The 24,046-nt window shown below is 35.8% G+C and overlaps 1 protein-coding gene across 1 annotated transcript; it reads right to left on the bottom strand.

Moving 5' to 3' along the window:
- Positions 1–5,590: 5,590 nt before the first annotated feature.
- On the bottom strand, positions 5,591–23,723 carry LOC130018453 (enhancer of rudimentary homolog). Its single transcript, XM_056109149.1, has 2 exons — positions 23,642–23,723; positions 5,591–6,125 (listed from the first exon to the last, which is right to left on the bottom strand). Exons 1-2 carry the CDS (start codon positions 23,721–23,723, stop codon positions 5,725–5,727), a joined length of 483 nt encoding a protein of 160 aa, XP_055965124.1. The 3' UTR covers positions 5,591–5,724.
- Between the last annotated feature and the right edge of the window lie 323 nt (positions 23,724–24,046).

Below are 24,046 nucleotides of genomic sequence, written 5' to 3'. Positions count from 1 at the left end.
AGAAGAATGAAAAACCAAAGTGTAAATCAATTTTACCACTAACCATTTCACCTATCTATGTCTTAATCTATAAATTAAAACTAAAATTTTCTGTTTAAGTTTTTTTTAGTGGATACTGTTGGATAACATTGGGATATCCTTACTCCTACCATAGGGAACTTAATTTTATTGAGCTACTTCTACAACAGTGCCCCAATTCCATCAAGCACTAATAATCCTATTTTGCTTTTCTCTTTCCTTTATGTCATTTGAATGGTTAGCAATATGCTTTTTTGTATAGACACAGAAAGATAGTTCATCCTATGCTTTGTAATGTGGGCATTAATTGACTCCAAAATAATATTTACTGCTGGACATCCATATTTACTTGACTTAATCCTCAGTTGCACTTAATTCCTAGCACTTCAAAAACAGGGTGCCGACGAAGGGACTGGATGGACTCAGGGCAAGTTGTAAGCTACCCGGTATTGAATGGAGACAAGCTAAGCATCATAATTGTAATAAATTAAGAGCAGAATCATGGAAGAAACTTTCATGACCCAAAAAGAAGTAACCAAATAAGGATCCTGCTGGGGTTAGGAAAGACTAATTTGGTCTGAGGACTGTGGTCTAGAATATATATAGCAAGATGTCCTCAGGAAGAGCCAACCTTTAAGTTTAATATATCTCTTGCTGTGTTCATACAAAATGACCAGAAATGTTATAAGAAGTAAATTTACTATGATTGTTTAAATGGAATACTGGATGAGAAAAGGATAAAGCAAAACACCCTGGATGGAATCCCGCCCTTGAGTGGATCTCCTAGTAATCTGGATTTCTGAAGCCTCAGATGAGATTTTGTCCTTGAGTTAATCTCCTAAAGCAGTGGCTTTACCTCTGTTTGTTGTTATGACAATGTTCAACCCCATAAATGTGTACCCCACTCTTTATGATATATAAGTGTATATATATGTATATATATATATATATATATATATATATATATGCTGTAGTCAGATGCGTTATCCATTGGAGCTGGAGCGATAGCACAGTGGTAGGGGATTTGCCTTGCAAACAGCCAGCCCAGCCGAGCTGGGTTCGTTTCCTCCGCCCCTCTCGGTTAGCCCGGCAAGCTACTGAGAATATCTTGCCCCCATGGCAAAGCCTGGCAAGCTACCTGTGATGTATTGAATATGCCAAACACAGTAACAAGAAGTCTCAAAATGGAGACATTACTGGGCCCACTCAAGCAAATCAGTGAACAATGGGGGGGACAGTGCTTCAGTGCTATATATGCTGTAAGGGGAAAGAGGGGAGGATAAGAACTGAGACTTCAGAGATTTTGGGACTTTGAGGTCTTTGAGACCTAGAGGGTCTGTAAGGACTAAAAGTAGGACTAGATTATGATGATGACTGGAAGAAGAGGACTATGAGACTAAGTCGAGACAAAGAGGAAAATGTAAGGAGGTAGAGGACTTTGAAGTCTACCAAGAGACTAGGATGATGGAACTATGATGACAGGGTCTATGACCAAAATACGACTACAATTGCATCTTAAGGAGAGAAATAAACTGGGGAGGAGAGAGAAATAAACTGACTACCAACCAGCCTGGGGCCCTGTTTCTGTTTCCCTGGTCTTTCATCCGTCCACCACTGTGGGCCGGTCAGTGGAATGCTTCTTGGCCACCAATCACTTGAGTCTGCCTTGCGCCCATGCCTTTTTTCCTGGAAACTTACAGGATACAACCCTTTAAAATGAATTTTTATTATATTATTTATTATATTTTTAAAATGAAAATTAAATTTAATTTCCCATTTATGCTACATTTGTTTTATTCACAAATATATATGGACACATGTGCATATATTGAAACAATCACTGTCACTGTCCTTCTATTGGTCATCAATTTGCTCGAGTGGGTTCTAGTAACATCTCCATTGTGAGACTTATTGTTACTATGTTTGGCATATTGAATACGCCATGGTGAGCTTACCAGGCTCTGCCATGCTATTCAAATATATTCAAATATTTAAATCATATGTGAACCTATATTCAAATATTCACATATATTCACATATATGTTCAAACTATGCATATAGTTTTTTTTTTTTTAGGAGGACACACCTGGTGGTGCTCAGGGCTTGCTCCTAGCTCTGTTCTCTGGGATCACTTCTGGTAGTCCTTGAGGGACCATATGGGGTAACAGGTTGTTTGCCATGAAGACAATACAGCTTACCCACTGTACTATCACTCCAGTCTCTCACACAGTATCATTAAATTGCACTTCACCTTCAGTAAATATCTTTTTAATTCTAAAATACATGCCAAATTTCCACTTTCATTTACTTAACTTTAGATACAATATCCTAAGATGTTATATTTATATTTATATTCTAATATTTTGTTTCCGCTATTAAGCTCCATTTTTGTTTATTTTAGAACATTCTCATAATGGAGACATCCAAGTTCATACATGGTATCTACAAGTTTTTCCTCTAATTTAGTTATGAAACAAGAAACTATATCCTTACTTTTTCTGAGAAGCATGTAATATCTATGAGCATAAAAAAAAAGAAGCCCTTAAAATACTATATTGACAATTTTTCAAGTAAATATACATTTATAGGTAAAAGGTAAAGGTAAAGGCCCTCCCGTTGATCATCGATTTGCTCCAGCGGGCCCAGTAACGTCTCCATTGGAGACTTTGTTGTTATTGTGTCTGGCATATCGTTTATATAAAAGTAAATTCATATTTACATTAAATCCATTGCTCTAAATCAGAACCTATTTTATTTTTTTTAAATATATTCCCTTTATTTATGAATATATTCCATCTTTAGAAAATAACAGATAAACTTTGGCTTTATTATTGTAAAGATAAAATATCTTTATCACAACTGTTTGTTTCAAACCCATTTTGAGAAATAAGAGGGTATCACTATGAAATAATTATCAAGTAAACTTGTAATTTTGCAGAAATGCTTGAGAAAATCCAAAGGATATGCATTACAGGAGCAAATTTTGCCAATCTAATACAAGTGTGTCAATTCAATATTTGCATGTCTCACTTTTCCTTTGATTTATTTATTATTAAATCACCATGAGATACAGTTACAAAGCTGTTCATAATCAGCTTCAGCCACACAATGCTCCAACACCCATCCCTCTACCTGTATGCATTTCCCACCACTATTGTTTCTCTCCCACCTTGAAGGCTATCCTGTTTGTTCCTTAACCTAATTTCAGCACTCAGTTCTTATTGAGAGTGATCATTTCCCACTATCATTGTTATGGTGGTTCCTTCTCCATTCCTTTTAAACAACATATTCGGAAATCTTACTCGGGGAGACAAATGTTCTAATTTTTTGGTATTGCAATAGATTTTCAACATATGGATAATTAGATTCTAATAAAGCATTGTACTAAGATCACAAATAAGAAAATTAGTGAAACTGGGCCCACTCCTGCCCTTTATGCTGGTGGTGTAGACCTGGTGGTTCAGTGCGTAGGCTTTCCAAAATGAAGCTGCTCAGGTTTAGTGGTGCTGAGGCCCACGAGGGCAACAGAAGGGAGTATTTTAGGGTGCTGAGAAAGGAGAGGGCATATAGCGCATGGTTCATGCAGTGTCAGTGATCCAACCAAGGCACTAGCTCAGACAATGCATGTTCTCTAGGCTTTTGAACTATGTCCCTGGTCCCACCAAATTGATTTCAAATGAAAGATTTCCTTTCCTGACCTGTAATTCCCAAAAAAACAATACTTGATACTATACTATGTGTGAATTTCTGTTTATGTGTGTGCGCTGGAGTTTTTTTTTTTTTCAACTAGAAACAGAAGACTGAAGTGGAAATTTTGAAACCCAGAGTACTGCACTGTCCCCTGAGCAACTTGATGGCATTCAAGATGTTATGCCATTAAATGGAGTGTGGTATTGCTGGGTCAAATGGAAGCTCAATTTCTAGTTGTTTGAAATAGATGGAATGAAAAACTCCATGGGTGCAAAGTCCCACTTAGTGTTATAGATTAGAAAAAATCCTCTCCAGTATTGTCAATCAATGGTGCTGACAACAGTAAAACTAGCTGGGTAGTTAATATTGATGCAGGCACTGCCATCATTCTGTAATTCCTTATTCTGACCTCATGCCCTGGTAGAATATTGGTGCCTTACAGATAAAGGGTGGAGGGCTACATCCTCTCACCTTAATGGGAATAGAGTGTAGATGATTAAACAACACACCCCTGACGGTTTATATATCATGCAATTTTTAATATAAATTTTATGTACCATTAATTTGGGACTGGAGTGATAGCACAGAGGGTAGGGCATTTGTTGTGCACATGGCTGATTCAGGTCCAATTCCTCTGTCCCTCTCAGAGAGCCTGGCAAGCTACTGAGAGTATCCAGCCCGCATGGCAGAGCCTGGCAAGCTACGCATGGCAAATTTGATATGCCAAAAACAGTAACAACAAGTCTCGCTTCATGTTCCTGGAGCAAGCATATGCCATTGGGCTACACTAGCACGCGGCAGGGACAAATGGAGACATTACTGCTGCCTGCTCAAGCAAATTGATGAACAATGGGATGACAGTGCTACAGTGCTACCATTAATTTGAACTATTTAATATTAACATAATTAAAAACATTTTTGACTATTTGTGTTTCTAGGAATTGAGTGCTTCACACAAACAAGGCAGGTGCTTTACCACTGCAATGAGCTCTATCTCTAGCCATTATCTTCATAGTGTTTTAAAATTATTTTTCTGGCACTGAAGAGATATTACAGAGGCTAAGTTATTTGCCTTGCAAGTAGCTAACTCTGGTTTAATCCCAAGCACCACATGGTTGCCTGAGCATAGTGGATTCGATGACCAGGGCTGAGAAATGCAGGTGGTGTCTTCTCCAGACAACTGACCCTAACTTATAATAAAAGAAATTAAATTAAGTGTTTATTTATAAAAATAGATATTTGTATGCATGAGTATAGATTTTTTTAGAAAGGACACAATAAAAATAATATTGCTGAATGATTATTTTTTACAGAAAGTGACTGTTACTTATATTCAGACTATTCACTCACATTAAAGCTTTTCCTCGTGAAGATTATAATTTATAATTGGTCTACTGTATTATCAGAAATCCTCTTTATACTCTTTCTTCTAGCATTTCTCTATAGTTATGAATTTATTCATTTTCTAAGAAGCTGCACTTTTCATTTGGTGGGAATTAGAAAGTAATGGGTTATAGAGATGTTTACTTAGTGGAGCCCTAAACTCAAAGTTTCCATAATATTTCTCAAAAAGAAGCTGCTTCTAATTTTTTTTTATAACTAAAGAACATTTATTTGTTTTTCACTAAGATTTTATCTTGAGGACATAACTGTGTCATCACCCACCCCCCCACCCGATCCTGAAGAAAGGTTAGTATAGTGAGTACTATTAAAGTGGAAAAAAATAGTTGGAAGGGCTGAAACCAACAATAACTGACAAAAAACAACCTCCATCCAAAACATCGTAAAAATGTTTTAAGTAAAAAAAAAAATGGGGGGGAGGGGATAGGGAGAGGGAGGAGGCAAGGGGGGGTTTCAGAATGAACAAGATCGTCATTATTTCATTCAATACATTCAACCCTGGCTAGATTGTACCAAATGGAAACTGGATTATTAGAATACAAAACATCCACTAGAGTTTGCTGTACACACCTGTATTCCAAGCCTACCCCCAGCCCCCTAATGCTTCCTGCTCAATTATTTCCCGGCCTGTTGGGCCTGCCGACGAAGCAGCACATAGATCTTCTCTTTAATCCAGTCTTTGTTGTAAGGCTGGTATGTCTGGGTATAAACTCGGTAAACGAGGCAGCTGAGGTCTGCCAGATCATCAGTAAAATCAAACAACTGACTGATATCATATGTGATAGATGGGCTGTTGGGGTTCATTCTCTTCAGATGTTCTTCGTACATTTTACAAACACCTTCCATGCATTCATTCACAGATTCATAGTCAGCATAAGTTCTGCCTTCTGGCCTCTTGTTGGACTGGACTAGTAAAATGATGTGAGTGAGACATGGCGCCAAACACTTTCGGTGCAACAACCCCCGGCCGATACCTCCGCCGCACACGAGCTGAGAAGCAACGCCGCCAACAGCCTCTAATATTTTTTTTAAGCCTTGAAAACTTCAGTCTTTTAATAAATGATGTAACACAAAGCAGAGAGATACTAGTTTTGAGAGAAAAAATGCAGGGAAGTGTTGTTTCTATAAAAGATTAGCATAAGCTTGTTTCCTTTATAGCTCTGTTCTGCTAGCTAACACATCCAGAAGAAGCGTAATATAGGTTTAACAATTTATTTGAAATACTTTCAAAAATATTTTTAAAAATATGGCACATTGGTTATTTTATGAAGTATAACAAAATCATTTGTAGCTAAATATGTATGATGAATACAGTAACATAAATGATAAATTTCAGGGAAAGTTATTTTGAAACAGAAATTCAAATGCTTGATCCTTTGGTTTCTCAATTAACTGCAAAGATTCTAATTTACTGCTTTTTCCTATTTTACATTTTTTTATTATATAGACAAATATACTTCTCTAAGATTTCATGTTTTACATTTCTCATTTCCTGACAAGTGAGGGAATCATTAAAGCGATCTGTGGTCACTTGCTGGTGAGATTTTCTTCCTCGTTAAGGCTTTTAAACACATATTATAGGTTTTGTGAACACTCGTTTATTATCCTTACCTACTTAATTTTCTTTTAGCTTTTTCTCCATTGTACCAAGGAACACATTGTCAATAAAATAGAGCCATATTTTTCTTCTTATCAGGTCAGTGAGATAACCCCAATATGAGTTTGATTTGATACTACTATGTGTGATACTGAAAGGGAATATTAACTATTGTCCAGAGGCAAGTGGGGAGTCTGACAAATTTTAAAAAAAGAGGAAATTCTCTTTTTTTAATACAGTAAAATAATTCAGGCTGAGATAAACATGGGATTTGTTATTAAATAGCTAAAACAACGTAAAAAAAGCAAGAGGTGAGGCATTTGCAAAGGGTGCTTCCAGAACTAGACTGGGGTCCCAGAACTAATAAAAGCAGCATTTTTTAAGCAAGTGTTATTGAAAACAATAAAATTGAGGAAACAAACTGGATACTATTTGCTTGAATAAATTTGAGATGTTGTTATGTAGCTACTTTTCCTTATAAACTCTTTTATTTATATTACACGGTTGATTGGGGAAACATTGAGAAAATCAGCCTGGTGCACATCAGCAAACTACCATTCATTTTATGATTTCACTCAGCCTACTGAACAACAAATCAATGATGGCTGTGATGATATTCTACTTAGAAGACTTTCACAACAAAGTGTGTCAGGGAAGTGAATACTGATTTTCTAGTATTCATTAAATTTCTCACCTACTAAATAACAGCAATGCAATCAGTATAATTGACCTCAATTATGGCGTCTGTAGTCTGGATAGACGGTAACATGATACTACTAGCAAAGGACCAGTTTTATAAAATGGTTACATAAAGGCCCTGGGAAATATCTCAGCAGTCCTGCGGGAATGCTTCACATGATCAGAGACCCAGAGTTGAGCCCTAGAACCACATAACATCAGAATTACTCTGGTTTTCTTGTTCAGCAACACTGCTGGTGCCAAGCTGTGCTGCAATGCTACTTTGAACAAGGAACCAACAGGTTGGCATTTCATTATCAGAGCAATTGAGGCCTCCTGAATACTTTGACTACTACTGGAAGCCTCCTCCCAAAGGAACACATGATGTAAGTGAAAAATATGATATATATGATATATACACACATATATATGATATAGGATATATAAATATGCATATATATACAAGTGTCAAATAATATACATATATAATTGTTTCCATATGTACATATATAGAAGTTACAATTATTTCCCCATATATGTAACATAAGGGGAAATACATATGTATGTGTGTATGTATACGTGTATGTATATATACATATATATATATATATATACCATTGAAACTCACTTCTAAGGGCAATGTTAAAAAGAGGCATTGTAAAAGTTTTTCTGTTTCTCCATTGGAATGATGAAATGAGATAGTAGCACTTATTCTGTAGGCAGTCTTCTTTGCACAGAGAAACGAGGATTACTAATATATATAAGGCAGAGAAGAGACAAGATAAACACTCCGCTTCTTGATGATATATGGTAGAGACTATGCTGAAGCAAGAGATCCAAGAAGCTGGGTCTTATCTTTGCCTCTCTTAGTTAATACCTTTCTTTATGTCTCTATCTCTGAAAGTTGGGTTTCTTGATTTTAAGGAAAGTAACTTACTGATATAATTGTAGCTGAAAGTTTGTATAAGTTCCTATCAAGGCCTTAACTTTTTCTCTCTACTAAGTAGTTTTTTTGTTCAAAGATGAAATTTTCCCAATAACCTAAAAATTGGGATTATTAGTTAATAAAATCATTAATTCCCTTTCTGGCTGATTAATTATAAAACCTATTTGGAACATGTAAAATAAGTATCTCTTAGGGGCCAGGAAATTTGCATAAATTTTTGTATATATGTTGCAATACGGAACTCCATACATTTTTCAAATATAGGCTCACTTCAAAGAGCCTTATTTTAAAAGCAACATAACTTCAAAAGAAAAGCTGAAAATCCAAGACTAAATCTGTTTTAAAATCAATCTGTCAAGAAAGAACTCAGTTTTTCCAACTGTCTGCTGTATTAGTCTGTTCCAATGTTGAACAATTTTCTTGTTGAATGCTACCTTTAATGCATTTTGAAGTCATTTATTTGGCTACGATTATATAACATGTTTTATAGCTTAGATAGTAATCTAAAAGAACACCTTATGCCCCCATGCTGGGTAAATGAGTGAAAATAAAAGCATACAATCAGTTTCACCAGTAATTTAATCCATCAGTCCTTTCATAGAGTAACAATGAAAATAAAAACCATAACTCTACTAACAGAAGCTTTTGTTGGAAACTGTAGTTTTCAATATCAGAGTTTATACTGTAGAAAAACTGTTTCTTGTTGCTAATGTTCAACTTAGTTTAGCTACACATTCAATGTCTCTCCTTTTGTGTGTGTGTGTGTGTGTGTGTGTGTGTGTGTATGATTCTATAACAAAACTGGAGATAAATAGATGTCTGTTTCTCTCATGATGCTTTACTGACATACTCTTTTTTATTTATTTATTTTTATTGAATTACTGGAGATTGTCTGATTCGGGTTGTTAGGCATTCAAATGAATCAATGCTCATGTCCAAGTAAGTGTTGACAAGGACACTGACACCTCTATTGTCGCATGTTCTGAGGAACATTTCTCCAGTGTCGAAAAAGGCATGATGTGATCAATGCTTTCCCATCTAGTTCAGACCAATGATGTCGTACTTGATCTTCTACACTTGCACCATCAGGTCCTCAATGGATGCTTCCAATACAGGAATAGGTGTGTTGAAAGTATAGTCATATTAGTCCTTCTTTGTTTTGGCAGCCTAGTTCGGCCATAAGATCTTATCAACCTCTCCTTTCTCATTCTTCTTAATGTTGCAGTATTGAGGGCTCTTTCAGGGTCAGGGGAATGAGGCCCATTGTTTTTACTGTTATTGACATATCGAATTTGCCATGGAAATCAGATGGACCGGACATGTAATGCAATTTAGAGATGACCACTGGACTAGAGCTGTTAACAACTGGATTCCACAGGACGTCAAAAGAACGCGTGGCCACGCACCTATGAGATGGTCAGACTTCTTCGTCAAAACCCTGAACATATGGTTTGAGGCTCATCGTGTTCTTAGAGTGAACAGATCTCATTGGGATACACAAGCACGTGATAGGGACAAATGGAAGAATTACTGGTTCCCGCTCAAGCAAATCAATGATCAACGGGATGACAAGTGATACAAGTAATGCACTGTGATGTATATTTACAAAGCTAATTATGATTGAGTTTCAGTCATATAGTGACCCATATTTCCAACAGTGTTCATTTCCCACCACCAATGATCCCAGTTAATACCCCCTGCCACCCCTCCTCCCCCAGCTTTCTCTATGGCTCTATAGGGCAGGCACATTCTTTCTCTCTCTCTCTCCCTTTCTCCCTCTCTCTGTCTCTCTGTCTCTTTCCTTTTGGGCACTATGGTTTACAATACAGATACTGAGAGGTTATCATGTTTGTTCCTTTACCTGTTTTCAGCACTCCATTCTTATTCAGAGTGATCATTTACAACTATCTTTGCAGACTGGCATTCTTCTTTTGGTCCCACTCTACTCAATAAGCAGAAAATTTCCTCTGTCAATTTTCTGGAGTGCTATTACTACTAGAAAGACAGAAAGTTTCTGATAGTAATTAGTGATAGAAATATCATGCCTAAATATTTTGCTAAATTTATTTACAACATTTATTTTTACTAAATTTCAACCATATACACCTATGGACACTTTTAATTATTTGTGGAAAGTCAAACTATCTTTTTTGTCTCATCCACATTTTATGGCCAATATGCCAATCAAAATCTTACATTCTGAATCCTTTAACAGGATCTAGTTGCATGAAGATTACATTTGAGAGTGATTCATAGAGACATTAACAAACATGGAAAAGGAGGACAGCTAGATTTTAATTTAACTTTGCAAATTAGAAAGTCTGTAAAAACAATCATGTTTGGCCTTTCTGTTAATTCTGGGCTACTTTTTGGTACAAAAACCATTATTTATTTTAAAGTAAAAAAGCAACTGAAGTACTTCATTTCACAGAATATAATAGGAACCAATAAAAATAGTTTTATTTTCAAAATAATTTATTGAGGTAAAATTAATTTACAAGAATGAAAAACATCATTTAGGAAACAAAGTTATCACACACCACCCATCAGAACCAATATCCCTTTGCCATTGTGTTTAAGACTTTACCTCCTCTCTCTGCTCTTAGATCATCATAGATCTGTTGTGAGTCTGTTCATTTGTTTTCACTGAACATTATCCATTCCTTTGTTTTACTTCTTTACTGTGAGTAAGGGCTGTAGCGATAGCACAGTGGGTAGAGTGTTTTCCTTGTGTGCGGACAACCCAGGTTTGATTCCTCCACCCCTCTCTGAGAGCCCGGCAAGCTACCGAGAGTATATCGCCTGCGTGGCAAAGCCTGGCAAACTACCAGTGATGTATTCAATATGCCAAAAACAATTTGTTGTGAGATGTTACTGGTGCCCGCTTGAGCAAATCGATGAACAATGGGAGGACAGTGCTACTGTGAGTAAAGATAATCCAGTATTTGTCTCTCTTCATCTGACATATTTTGCTTAATAACCCATTATCAATGTTGAATCAAAAATCAAGACTTCACATTTTATTGTAGCTGAGAAATAATCCATTGTGTATTCCAGATATCTTTATCCACCTATCAGTCATATGTCAGATGGTTTGTTTCCAGATCAGGCTACTAAAAATTGCATTGTAATGATAGTATATGTACATGTATATGTTCAAATAAACGATTTTGTGTTCTATTTTGGGGCACAAAATCAATTACAGGGAATTACTCCTCACTCTTTGCTCAGAAGTTTCTTATGTAGTGCTTGGGTGACCATAAAAATGGTATAGGGGATTCTAAACAGAATTAGTTGTATGCAAGAGAAGCACCTTATCTCTTGTATTAACACTCCAGATCCTGTGTTGTTGGAAGAGATGCCTAAGTGTTGGATTGGTAGATCAAATCCTAGTTCTAGTTCTAATTTTTGGGGAATTCTACATACTGCTTTTTAAAATGGCTAAAGCAATTTACATTCCAAGTCATAATGAATAAGAATTATATTTTTTTCTGAATCCATGCCAATACATATTGATTCTGGTATTTTTATTCAGTTGATTTTGGTATTTTGATTCATACTGTGAATTAATGTTGCCATTTTTGATTTGGAATTTATTAAAGATCACTGATACTGACCACTTTTTTTATGTACCTTGTGGGCAATGCGTTTTTTTTTTCTGGTTTGTTTTTGATTTTTCAGTATTATCTGTTCAATTCTTCACCACACTTAATGGTGTTTTTCTGCTACTGAGTTTTATGTTTTGTAAACTATATCAAATCTTTGTCAGAAGAATTGTGTTCATATATTTTCTCCCATTCAGTAGAATGTCTTTGTTTTGGTGGTGCTTCCATGATGCAGAAGTCTTTTAGTTTTAAATGTACCTGTGACATATTCAATATGTCAAATACAGTAACTACAAGTCCCAAAATGGATACGTTGCTGGGCCCCCTCGAGCAAATCAACAGGATCTAGTTGCAACAACGAGAACAACAGGAGGTCAGTAATTCCACTTTGTTTTTCTTCACCCCTCCCACTTGCCATTATATCTGAATCACTAAATATATCTCTGAAGATAATTGTGTAAACTGTTTCATTCATTTTTTCAGCATATTCTATGTACACAGTTCTAACATCTAATTCTTTGAGTTCATTTAATTTTAATCTTTTTCAAATGCTAACCAATATTCCCAGTGTCACTTATTAAAAGGGCCTCCTATATTCCATTTTATGCCTTTGGCACCTTTATCATAAGTTAATTGTGTATATTTCTCAGCTCTCAGTTTCATTCCATTAACCAGAAGGCCTGCATCTATTGCAATACCAAACTTCTTTTTTTACCTATGACAGTTTTACAGTGTAGTTTAGAGCCAGGGGCAGCTAAGTCTCTTAACTCACATTCCCCTGGTCTCAGGGTTGCTTTGTGATTCCATATAAATTTTAGTTGTACCATTTCTATGTCCTTGAAAATACCATAGGGAATTTGACAGAAATTTCAGTGATTCTGTGTAATAATATTGATAGTATTATCATTTTTTCAAGGTTGATTCATACATAACATGAACATTGAGAATGTTCTTTTATCCTTCTGTCTTTTATATCTTTTCAGAGCAATAATTAGCTTTCTAATTAATTAGCCTAATTGTTACATACTTAGGTATGTAATTATTTGATAGAATTGAAAATGGGATTTTAAAAATTGTAGGGCAATTCCAGTTTACTGTTTTAATATAGAAGTGTGGTATGCTTTTATATTATTTTATAACATTTACTTTACTATATTTCTTGTTTTCAGTAGGTTTGGGTGGTTTCATTAATATTTTCCATGTATAGTATCATGACATCTACAAACAGTGATAGCTTTACATCTTTTTATACTTGAATATTTTTTTTCCCTACTATCTTGACATAGATGGGATTTCCCATATTATGCTGAATAATTCAGATGTAAGTGGACATTCTTTTTTTTACCCAATCTGTGTGCATAATTCACTTTGTATTCTTGGAATATATTGTTGGATATGAACTTTACAATGTTGGGGTGGGTCCCTTCTATCCACGTTCTTGAAAAGCTTTTTATTGTGATTGAGTGAGTAACCTTGTCTAAGGCTTTATGTGAATCTCTTAATCACTTAATCACTTAATTTCCTGTTAATTGTCGATTTGCTCGAGCGGGCGCCAGTAACGTCTCCATTTGTCTCTGTCGTGTGCTAGTGTAGCCCAATGGTGTCTGTTTTCTCTAGGAACATGAAGAGCCTCAAACCGATCGTTCATGATCTTGATGAAGAAGTCTGACCATCTGGTAGGTGGGCGGCCACGTGGTCTTTTGACATCCCGTGGAATCCAGTCAGTAACAGCTCTAGTCCAGCGGTTGTCTTTAAATCTTATTACGTGACCAGCCCATCTGATTTTTGACACCTTGGCAAACGAGACAGCGTCCCTGATTCTTGATCATCTACGGATGTCAGAACTCTGGATTCTTTCTCTCATTTGAATGAAACGTGATATTCCAAGCATCGCTCTTTCAATTCCTCTTTGGGAGACCTGAATAGCATTCTCATCCTGTTTGTGTAGGGCCCAGGTCTCTGAGGCATATGTTAATGCAGGAAGAACAGTGGAATCAAAGAGATGTGCCCAGAGCCGGAGGTTCTTCATCCTCTTAGCTATTTCTTCAACGCTCTTGAAGGCGTTCCAAGCTGCTCTCTTCCTCCTGCGCAGCTGGGGTGCCAGGTCATTAGTCATGTTGACTTCTCGACCTAGGTACACATAGTTGTTGCATTCGGAGAAGGTTGTTCCGTTGAGAGCGAATGGAGCATCAGGAACGAGGCTGTTTCTCATAAATATTGTCTTCGTAAGATTCAGCTGTAGTCCTACCTTTCCACACTCATGGTCAAAGTCACCCAGCATTTGTGCCGCTTGGCTGATGTTTGATGTTATTAAAACAATGTCATCAGCAAAGTGGGGGTGGTGTAGTTGCCAACCATCTATCTTCACTTCCGTTCCTTCCTATTCCAGTCGTCACATGATGTTCTCGAGGGTGGCACTGAAGAGTTTTGGTGAAATGGTATCACCCTGCCGAACCCCTCTCTTGACATCAGTTATTATTTCTTTGTAGAATGGTGAGATCCTGGTAGTGAATCTGCAATACAATTCACGGAGGATCTTCATGTATAGGGCTTGAATGGCCTGATTGGCTAGGGCTTCAATGACCGCTTCCATCTCAACAGAATCAAAGGCCTTCTTTATTTATTCATTTTTTCTTTTTTTATTAGTGAAAAACCATGAGGTACAGTTATAGGCCTACAAATTTTGTGTTTGGGTTTCAGTTATACAATGATCAAGTGCCCATCCCTCCACCAGTGCCCGTCATCCATCCCCATGGGTCCCAGCATCCTCCCCCCACCCTCATCCCCCCCCCCCCGTCCCATCCTGCCTCTGTGGCAGGGTATTCCCCCTTGTTCTCTCTCTCTTCTTTTGGGTACTGTGTTTTGCAAGAGAGGCTTTGAGTGGCAATCATGTTTGGTCTATCGACTACTTTTAGCATGCTTCTCCCACCCTGGGAGGACCCTCACAACACCCTTCATTTGGTACTCTCTTCTCTATCTGAGCTTCCTTTTCACCTAGAGCCTGTGGCTGGCCTTCCATTCATGGAGCAAAATTCCTGGTACTAATCTCAGCCATTCCTGGGTGTTACTCTCCCTTTTTGTTGCTTTATGTTCCCCAGATGAATGCAATCTTTCTGTGTCTATCCCGCTCTTTCTGACTCATTTCGCTTAACATGATACTTTCCATGTAGTACCACTTGTATGTAAATTTCATAACTTCATCTTTTCTAACAGCTACATAGTACTCCATTGTGTAAATGTACCAAAGCTTCTTTAACCAGTCATCTGTTCTTGGGCACTCAGGTTTTTTCCAGATTCTGGCTATTGTAAAGAGTGCTGCAATGAACAAACAATTGCAGATGTCACTTCGACTATACCTTTTTGCCTCTCTGGGATATATTCCCAGGAGTGCTATAGCTGGGTCAAATGGCAGATCAAATTCTAATTTTTTGAGAGTCGTCCATACTGTTTTCCAAAAGGGTTGGACCAGCCGGCATTCCCACCAGCAGGCCTTCTTTAAATCAATGAACGTTAGACAGAGCGGCATCTTGAACTCCCGAGAAATCTCAATGAGCTTGGTTATCATGTGGATATGGTCGATGGTGCTGAATCCTTTGCGGAACCCGGCTTGCTCGCATGGTTGACCTTCATCAATGTCTTAATAAGTTCCTTTTATTTTAATCTTTCTTTATATTGATGTGGCATATCAGAAATGTCAGATTTACACATGTTAAACAGTCTTATATTCCAGAAATAAATTCTACTTAGTCATAATATACAATTATTACTATGTATTGATAAAGTATGCTCACTAGATTTTGTTGAAGATATATGTATCGATGGCAATTAAATATATCAGTTTGTGATTTTATTTTTTATAGTGATTTACCAGTGATTTTTTTAAAATTTTTGCATTGCAGTAATGTTGGTTGCAGGAAAAGTGATCAACAGTATTCCTGAAAGAACATAAGAAACATAAGCATTAGGTTATCTATAAAGGTTTGGAATTTATGCATCTGGACTTGAGTTTTTGTTAATGTTAGCTAAAAAGAAGCTTCTATCATTCTTTTCATTTCCATAACAGTAACGGTCTCTTTATGTTTTCTATTTTCCCATGATTCAATTCTGAGGAATTTTGTGTTTCTAAAAGTTGATCAAATATCTTGAGACTCTTGAACTCAGTGGCTAAAGCTTTTTTGTTGTTTGATAATTTTTCTGATCTTCGGGGTATCTGTGATTCTGTGATATCTATTTTAACCTTTCCCCTCATTACTGATCTAAATTATTAGAATTTCTCTCCATTTTCTTAGTCTGGCTAATGTGTTTTATTTATTTATTTTATTTTTTTATTTTATTTTTATTTTTTGTGTCACACCCGGCTATGCACGGGAGTTTCACCTGGTTCATGCACTCAGGAATTACTCTTGGTGGTGCTCGGAGGACCATATGGGATTCTGGGATTTGAACCTAGGTCAGCTGCGTGCAAGGCAAATGCCCTACCCGCTGTGCTATTGCTCCAGCCCCTGGTTAATGTTTTTTAAAACTTACTTGTTCTTTAAAATAAAAAGCACAAAACACAGCTCTTGACTTCATTGATATTTTTTTTTGTTTTATGGCTTATTTATATTCTATTTTTTATCACTTATTTCCACTTAGCTTATAGCTGTTGCCTTCCTTTTATAAATTTTGGGATTCACTTGATATTCGTTTATATTTCCCTGAGAAGTGAAGTTAGATATTTTTAATGCTTTGTCTCCTGATATAAGTCTGATTTTCAGTAGACTTCTCATTTAGCACTGCTTTTGCCATGTTCCATTTTGTGTTGCTATGAGCCTGCATTTCTTTCATTTCTAAGAACTCTTTTACTTAGCACTGATTTCATTGTTGATTTGAAATCTCTAGATTTTGAGATTTTTTAAAGATTTTTTATGGCTAATTTTACACTTTACTTTAGAATAGACTATAAATATCTACTAATGTCCACAATTTTAAGGCTACTGTTTTTGTATTGATTTTTTTTTCTCTTATTGGTCTATCAGAGAGGGAAAGCAGTGTGTTATAGTCTACTACTTTTATGTTGCTTTTGATAACTTTATTCAGACCTGTGAGTAGCTAAATATATTTTTAGAAATGTATCGCACACAGTGCAAATATGTTAATGTGTGTAACATTTCTTTGGCATGTTCATTGCTTAATAATTATATAATGTTCATCTTTAATTTTCTCTTTTACTTTCAACTTTATTTTGTCTGATCTAAGACTGGCTCTATCTTTTTAAAGCTACTGTGTGACTATATGATTGTTTTCCTACCTTTCACTCTGAGCTTGTCTTAATCATAAAAATTCAGATGTGTCTTCTGCAAGCTGTAGAAACTTGAATTTTCTTCCAAATTAATCCAGCCACTCAGTACATTTTGATTTGGGTTAAGCTGTTGAACTATAGGAGTTTATTGCTTTTTTCTGTATATTCTGATTACTTGTGAATATTAGACCTTCTTTTATTTTCTTTCCCTATATTTTGATATCTACCTATGAACTGATTTGATGTGATTTATCTCTTCCATTCTGATTATCTTAAATAACTTTTCTTGATATATCTATGTATTAAAATTTTAAGTTTATGCCCTCTATTAAATTTAAAGCAAATATGTCTACTTTATGGGAATTATGTGATAACATATTTTGTTGAGGTGTAAATTTATGCCATTGAAGCATATACATACTTATACCCTAATGTTGCCTCAAATCAAAAGTAGAAAAAGTAGAATAAGAATTGTAGTTATTATGAATGAAAAAAATAATTTAAAATATTAATTAAAATGATTTTTTTCCTATTTTTAATCAAAACCTTTTTTTGGTGAGATTCATTACTTTGTTTGCCATCTGTATTTCATTGCTTTAGCAACAATGATATTAAAGCAATGGTTGAGCCGGTAAGCAAGGCTGAAGTCACATAATCAGATTCCAGTCTTACTTGCAGGATGCAGAACCCACAAACAGGATTTAATTCTATTGCTAGGAGTAACAAGTATTTTGAAAACAGAATGGATGAACTGTGTTATTTCAATTTTATTTCTTCTGGCAGCTCTAATCTGCCTATCTGACTGACAGAACAACTTTATCATATAAGCCTGGGTAATGTCAATAACAGATAGACCCATTTTCTTATACTGTAATACTTGATGGGAGGGAACAAAGGTTAGAGAAGGTTATACACTGATTCAGAAAGTAGGAAGACCTTAAAATAATCATTCATATACCAAATGGATGTCCTCACATGAGAAAAAGAGAGCTAAAAGTAACGCTCAGATGAGATATGATGTACTATTGAAGAAGACCTATGGGATGCTGAATTAAACATCTCATATGTACAAATCTCCTGCATATCTATGAAGCACAGAAAAAAATTAGACTTCATAGACTATTACTGCCAGAAATAGTCAGAATATTTTTACTAAACAATATAAGATAAGACTACAACTGAAAAGAAAAAACATACATTTAAAAAAGTAACTGGGAGAAAAGGGAAAGGTTAACAATTTGTATTTTGGGTTTGTATTATTTTTATTCTTATTGTGATAATATCACAATAACAAGCTAATCCATTATAATCTTAGACAGGGTTATAGCTACTATTACTGGGTTTTATAGTCACACAAGCCAGTCCCCATAGAGTTTAGTTTCTTTTTAAATATCGACACACATACACAAATGCACATCTATAAATGTCATTAATTGTGTGTATTTATTTTTTATTTAGTCATCTATACCAAGAAAAACTGGACCTTCTTTTCACTGGAGTAATGTATCAATATAAAAGAGCAAAGTAAAACTTTATCAAATGACAGTATAAATAGATAACAATCATTAAAAAGTATGCAAAGAGAGGTAAGAGTGGTGGTTATGTAGATACAAAATACTTTATAAATTATTAAAATTAAGCTTTCAAGAAAATATTATGATATGACTTCATTATGTAAGGCACAGGTCCACAGTAAAATAGCTATATATTTTGGAAAGAGTTGAGCTACTAGACAGAATCGTGTACTTTTTGAAAAGTGGAATAAAGGACTTTGAGATTAAGGTAAAACAAAGTTCAAAATCAAGAATAATTGTAAGTAATAATTAAGTTGAATAGGCCACAAAAGATGTTAGATTTCAAATTTACCTGAACAATACTCAAATTCAATTTTGAAGCACTTGAATTGAATTTTTTCTAAGTAATATTTTAGAACACAAAGAAAGTGTAATTTCAATATAGTTTTAAATTTAAAAATAAATTGACATGGTGACTTAAAACTTTAAAATTCTACATTTTATTACACATATTTCAACAATTGACTATTTAACTGGATTATAAGAATACCTTATTTCGATAGCAGGCATTTTAACAGAAACTAATTTCTAGAAATAAAATACTTCATCAAGAATAGTTCACTTAATGTATTTGAAAGGTGAGAAATATGACTCAAGAAACTAGAATGTGTGTTTTGCATGAGAGAGTCTTGAGTATAATCTCACCTCACCCAAGATTTGACCCTGAGTATTGATATGTAAGCATCAATCCACACATCCCCTACACACACTATATATGTTTTAAATAGTTGAATTTTACTGGTTAAAAATAGTTATTTTTCTTCACAAAAATGTGTATTAAAAATATAATCATGTTTAGGCAGCTAAACATTAATTCCAGATAGTCGCTTCTGTTAAATATCTTATATCATTAAATTGTGCTACTCTCTTCTTTATGGTTATCTATTGACATATATGAGAATTTCAATATGTGGTACTGTTTGATGTTATCCTGTTTGATAACAAGTTTTCCACAGTTAAAAATTATCTACTCATAGTTTTCTACTTTATTAATCTCATTTTTTTAACTTTTCTCTTTTACTACATTTAACTGGCTATGTCAAAGTGTTCTATAATCTTGCTTTCTATTTATATGCTGTGTCTTTATGTTTATTTAAAAGCCTAGAATAAAAATAGCATATAGTATTTCAAAAGAAACTTACACACAAATATTTTAGAAATAGACAACAAGGTATTTTTCTTCTGATCTTTTCTTTTTTAATATTAAAAAAAGTCAATCTCTTTTAAAAATCACTTGTAGGCTGCAGGTGGTAGCTGTATATGTTATCTACAGTACATAAATTTGTCCAAAATGAATGATATCTTTAAGAATCTATATTTAAAAAGTGAAGTAAGAAGGCAGATGCATATAAGGGGTAGTATTGCTATTTAAAGTCAAATGCAAAAATAAATAAACAAATAAAACCTAATGGTATGGAGGCGTTGGTAGTATTATTTAAGATTAATTTTTAAGTTTATTATTATAAGTTGCCAGAGTTCAACATAAGAGAGAGGCTATGCTGAGAAACTTTGTTTCTGGGGTATTGTAACAAAAGGTACCTTGGCTTCTGAAATTGGGAGACTATGATGCATCCCTGCCAAGGAACTCTGAAGTATCTGATTCTGGTTTAGTGTTGCTGATATTGTGAAGTGCCTCTACAAGAAATCACTCACTACTCAACTGCATTTAAGCACAACAGTTCAGAATCAACAAATGTCTCAGTAAAAGTCTCAGTATGGAGAGCTAGATATTTCACCTCAAACCTTTGATGCCCACATATTTAGACATACATACTTTTATGCAAACACACATACATACACACACACACACACACTTTGTTTGGTGATACTGGAGTGTATTTTATGCTGAACTTGAAGTTAGAAAGACAAGTAGGGAAAAAAATATCGTGTATAAAGTAGGAGAGTGTAAGAAAAAACTGAATATTTCAACCACTAACTATTTATAGGAGTATTAGTTCTTGTTTCTTTTAAGCATGAAGTACCTGGTGTAAAAATGATAAATCTATACCTTACCTAGAAATTGGAGTTATGGAAACATAAATCAGGAAAATGAGAGACATTGCCATTCAGTATCTCCTTTAGTCCAATGGGGCGATCCAACAGATGAGCAACAAGCTGTTTGAGTTACAAATTGGCTATCACTTTAATTTTATTTTCAAATCTAGTACAAAAATCTTTGCCAAATCATAAATATGCAGGAGAGGATGTTCTGAGTAATTACTTCAACCCAGTTAAGTTACATATCACAGAAATACAACGAACCACTTGTTCAATGAAGACTGCTGACAAGCAACCTCAAATATATGATTCACAATACTTGGGTTGAGACTCAAATCTTTTTTGTATATAACAAATTCCCAGGAGGTGTTGCTCCTTCTGTTCTGGGAACCACATATTGAGAATATCCTATTTAATTAGTATATGTGCATAACTGAAATAACAAGCTCTTGTGTGCTGATAATCCAATATTTCAATTAGATTGGTAATGTGTGGGGTTTTATTGGATGTTCTTTTGAAAATCTGCCATATCTATTCACAGCCTATATATGCTCTCCTATAATTAAGAATCATTTTGTAATTTTTGCTTAATTTGTATAGGGGTCACAGACAGTTCCTGGCAATATTCTCTGGCTAGGCTGTGCAGGCTTGCACTGTGGTACATGAACCTACAATGTCCTCAGTCTGGCTGTGTGCTCAGACCACCAGAAAGCTCAAGTGACGCAGAAAATTAAACACCAGGTCGAGCATCAACTACTATTTAAAATAAATCCTTGGTTCCAATTTATACAGCATTTTGAAACTTAGAGTGTATTGCTACTTTCTCTCTACCCAAATAATATTTAAAAAATTATATAGCATTTTTACTGTTTCTTAACACTACTTTATATTTGTTCCTTCTATAATTTCTATGTAACTCAATGAATCTGAGAACATTACAGTTTCTTTTCTTTTTCTAAATGCACCATGTATAACACTGTTAATGATATAGTTTTAGGAATACAATATCCCAATACCACACCAAGTAGAATGGGAGTATAACTCGACCAAGGTTTATTCCATTTTTATTCATGAGTGACATTATTTATAATTTCATATATTATTCATCTGGGATTTTGTTATAAGATCATAGTAACTAATATTATCTGTTAGACACTCCTCTTTTTGTTTTTTTCTAGAGTGTGGACTAGATTTATGAATCCTTAAATGTTTGCCAAAATTCCACCCTGAAACTTCCTGGGATTTTTTTTTTGTGGGTTGTTTCAGGGCATTTAGAATAGAGAAATGATCACAGTGACAATGATAGCACTGCACTGTAGCACTCTCCTCCTATTGTTTATTGATTTGCCTGCCCGGGCCCAGTAACGTCTCCATTGTGAGATTTGTCGTTACTGTGTTTGGCATATCAAATATGTCATGGGTAGCTTGCTAGGTTTTGCCGTGCGGGTGAGATACTCTCAGTAGTTGCCAGGCTCTTTGAGAGGAGCAGAGGAATTGAACCTGGGTCAGCCGCGTACAAGGCAAACACCCTACCCACTGTGCTATCGCTCCAGCCTACAACTCCAGTTGAAAACAATCACTCTTTACAAGAACTGAATGCTGGAAGTAGCTAAAGGGATAAACATTATAGCTTTTGACTATCTGATTTGGAAACTATAATGCAGAGAGAGAGAGAGAGAGAGAGAGAGAGAGAGAGAGAGAGAGAGAGAGAAAGATGCCTGCCATTAGAGGCAGGCTAGAGCTGGATGTGGAGTGGAGTGGTGGAAGGAAACTTCTGACGATGGTGGTGAGAAATGTGCACTGGTGAAGAGATGGGGGTATTGGAACATTTATGACTAAAAGCCAATCATGAAATATTTTGTTACTGTGTATCTCATAGTGATTCAATAAAAGAAAGTATTATTGATCAGAATAAAAAAAGCGATCACTGACAAAACATATCAATAGCACTCTAAACTACAGAATCTCAAAATCATTTTTTAAAACATATTGGCTTGTGTTGGCACCTACGCTTAAATATTTTTAATTTCATTTTTCATTTCATCATCCTGTTATTCGTCGATTGCCTCGAGCAGGCCCCAGTAACGTCTCTTTCATCCTAGCCCTGAGATTATACTCAAGGCTATTTAGGAGAGTGAGACCCATCATTGTTACTGGTATTTGGCATATTTGGTACGCCACGGCGAGTTTGCCAGACTCTGCCCTGTGGGCAGGCTACATTCGATAGCCTGCAAGTTTGTCCAAAGTAGAAATAAGACAATAAGATGTCATAAAAAAAAAAAGTTCTGTTAAGATGTCGGGGCGGGGAGGAAAGCTCAACCCGCTCCCCTCCAAGGGACTCCGGGAAGGAACACCCAGGCGCGGGGGCAGAGACTGCACTGTTCTCGTCCGGGATCTGGATTTTATAGTCTCTGAGTCTTGGCCGCTGATGGGATTACACGGCGCCAGGGGGCCAGGTGGTGGGTGTGACCCCCGCCTACTGGAATTTGGAGGATCTGGGTGGAAGATGCTTGACTCCAATTCGAGTAGGCTTGGAGGTCTCGGCCCCGGAACCCGCGTGGCTTTGTCCCTCTGCCAGTACCTTCATGTGTGCGGAGAGTGGTCTCAGCATGGTGGTGGCTGGTCCTGGAGGTCTTCGGCTGCCGTAGCCCTGGTCGGGGCGGGGAGGAAAGCTCAACCCGCTCCCCTCCAAGGGACTCCGGGAAGGAACACCCAGGCGCGGGGGCAGAGACTGCACTGTTCTCGTCCGGGATCTGGATTTTATAGTCTGGATCTGGATTTTTTACATGAAAGCGGGGCCTCACGATCCTTCTGACCTTTGGGGTTTTAAGCAGGAGGTGTCAGAAAAGTTACCACAGGGATAACTGGCTTGTGGCGGCCAAGTGTTCATAGCGACGTCGCTTTTTGATCCTTCGATGTCGGCTCTTCCTATCATTGTGAAGCAGAAATATTTTTAATAAAATATAAAAATTAGCATTAAGTCCTTAAACTTTAAAATTATTAATATCTCATTTATACTGCTCTATTCATATTTCTAATATATTACAATGACTTTAAAAGATATATTAGTATAATATCTCTGTTATTATTATGCTCTAATGATGAATCTTCTATTTTTTGTTCCTTGCCTTAATTCCCCCTATATGTTTTCAGGTTAGTAGTTCCAAGTTAGCTTATCTTATCTTTTCAGCAACCTTTACATCATCTTTCTTTTTTTTATGATCTTCTGATACTTTTAGCAATTTTATGTTTGAGTCT

The sequence above is a fragment of the Sorex fumeus genome, unplaced genomic scaffold (assembly GCF_029834395.1).
Source record: "Sorex fumeus unplaced genomic scaffold, SorFum_2.1 ptg000265l, whole genome shotgun sequence".
Lineage (NCBI taxonomy): Eukaryota > Metazoa > Chordata > Mammalia > Eulipotyphla > Soricidae > Sorex > Sorex fumeus.
The sequence above is the reverse complement of the archived record's forward strand: the minus strand, read 5'-3'. Positions and strand labels throughout refer to the sequence as shown.

What these genes read in the sequence shown, in the direction of transcription:
- LOC130018453 (XM_056109149.1), bottom strand. Translation starts at nt 23,723, where the DNA reads ATGATAGGAAGAGCCGACATCGAAGGATCAAAAAGCGACGTCGCTATG. An exon ending in ACAAGCCAGTTATCCCTGTG is followed by an intron (nt 6,126 to 23,641) that starts GTAACTTTTCTG and finishes AAAAAATATTAG; the next exon opens with AGGCTGTTGGCGGCGTTGCT.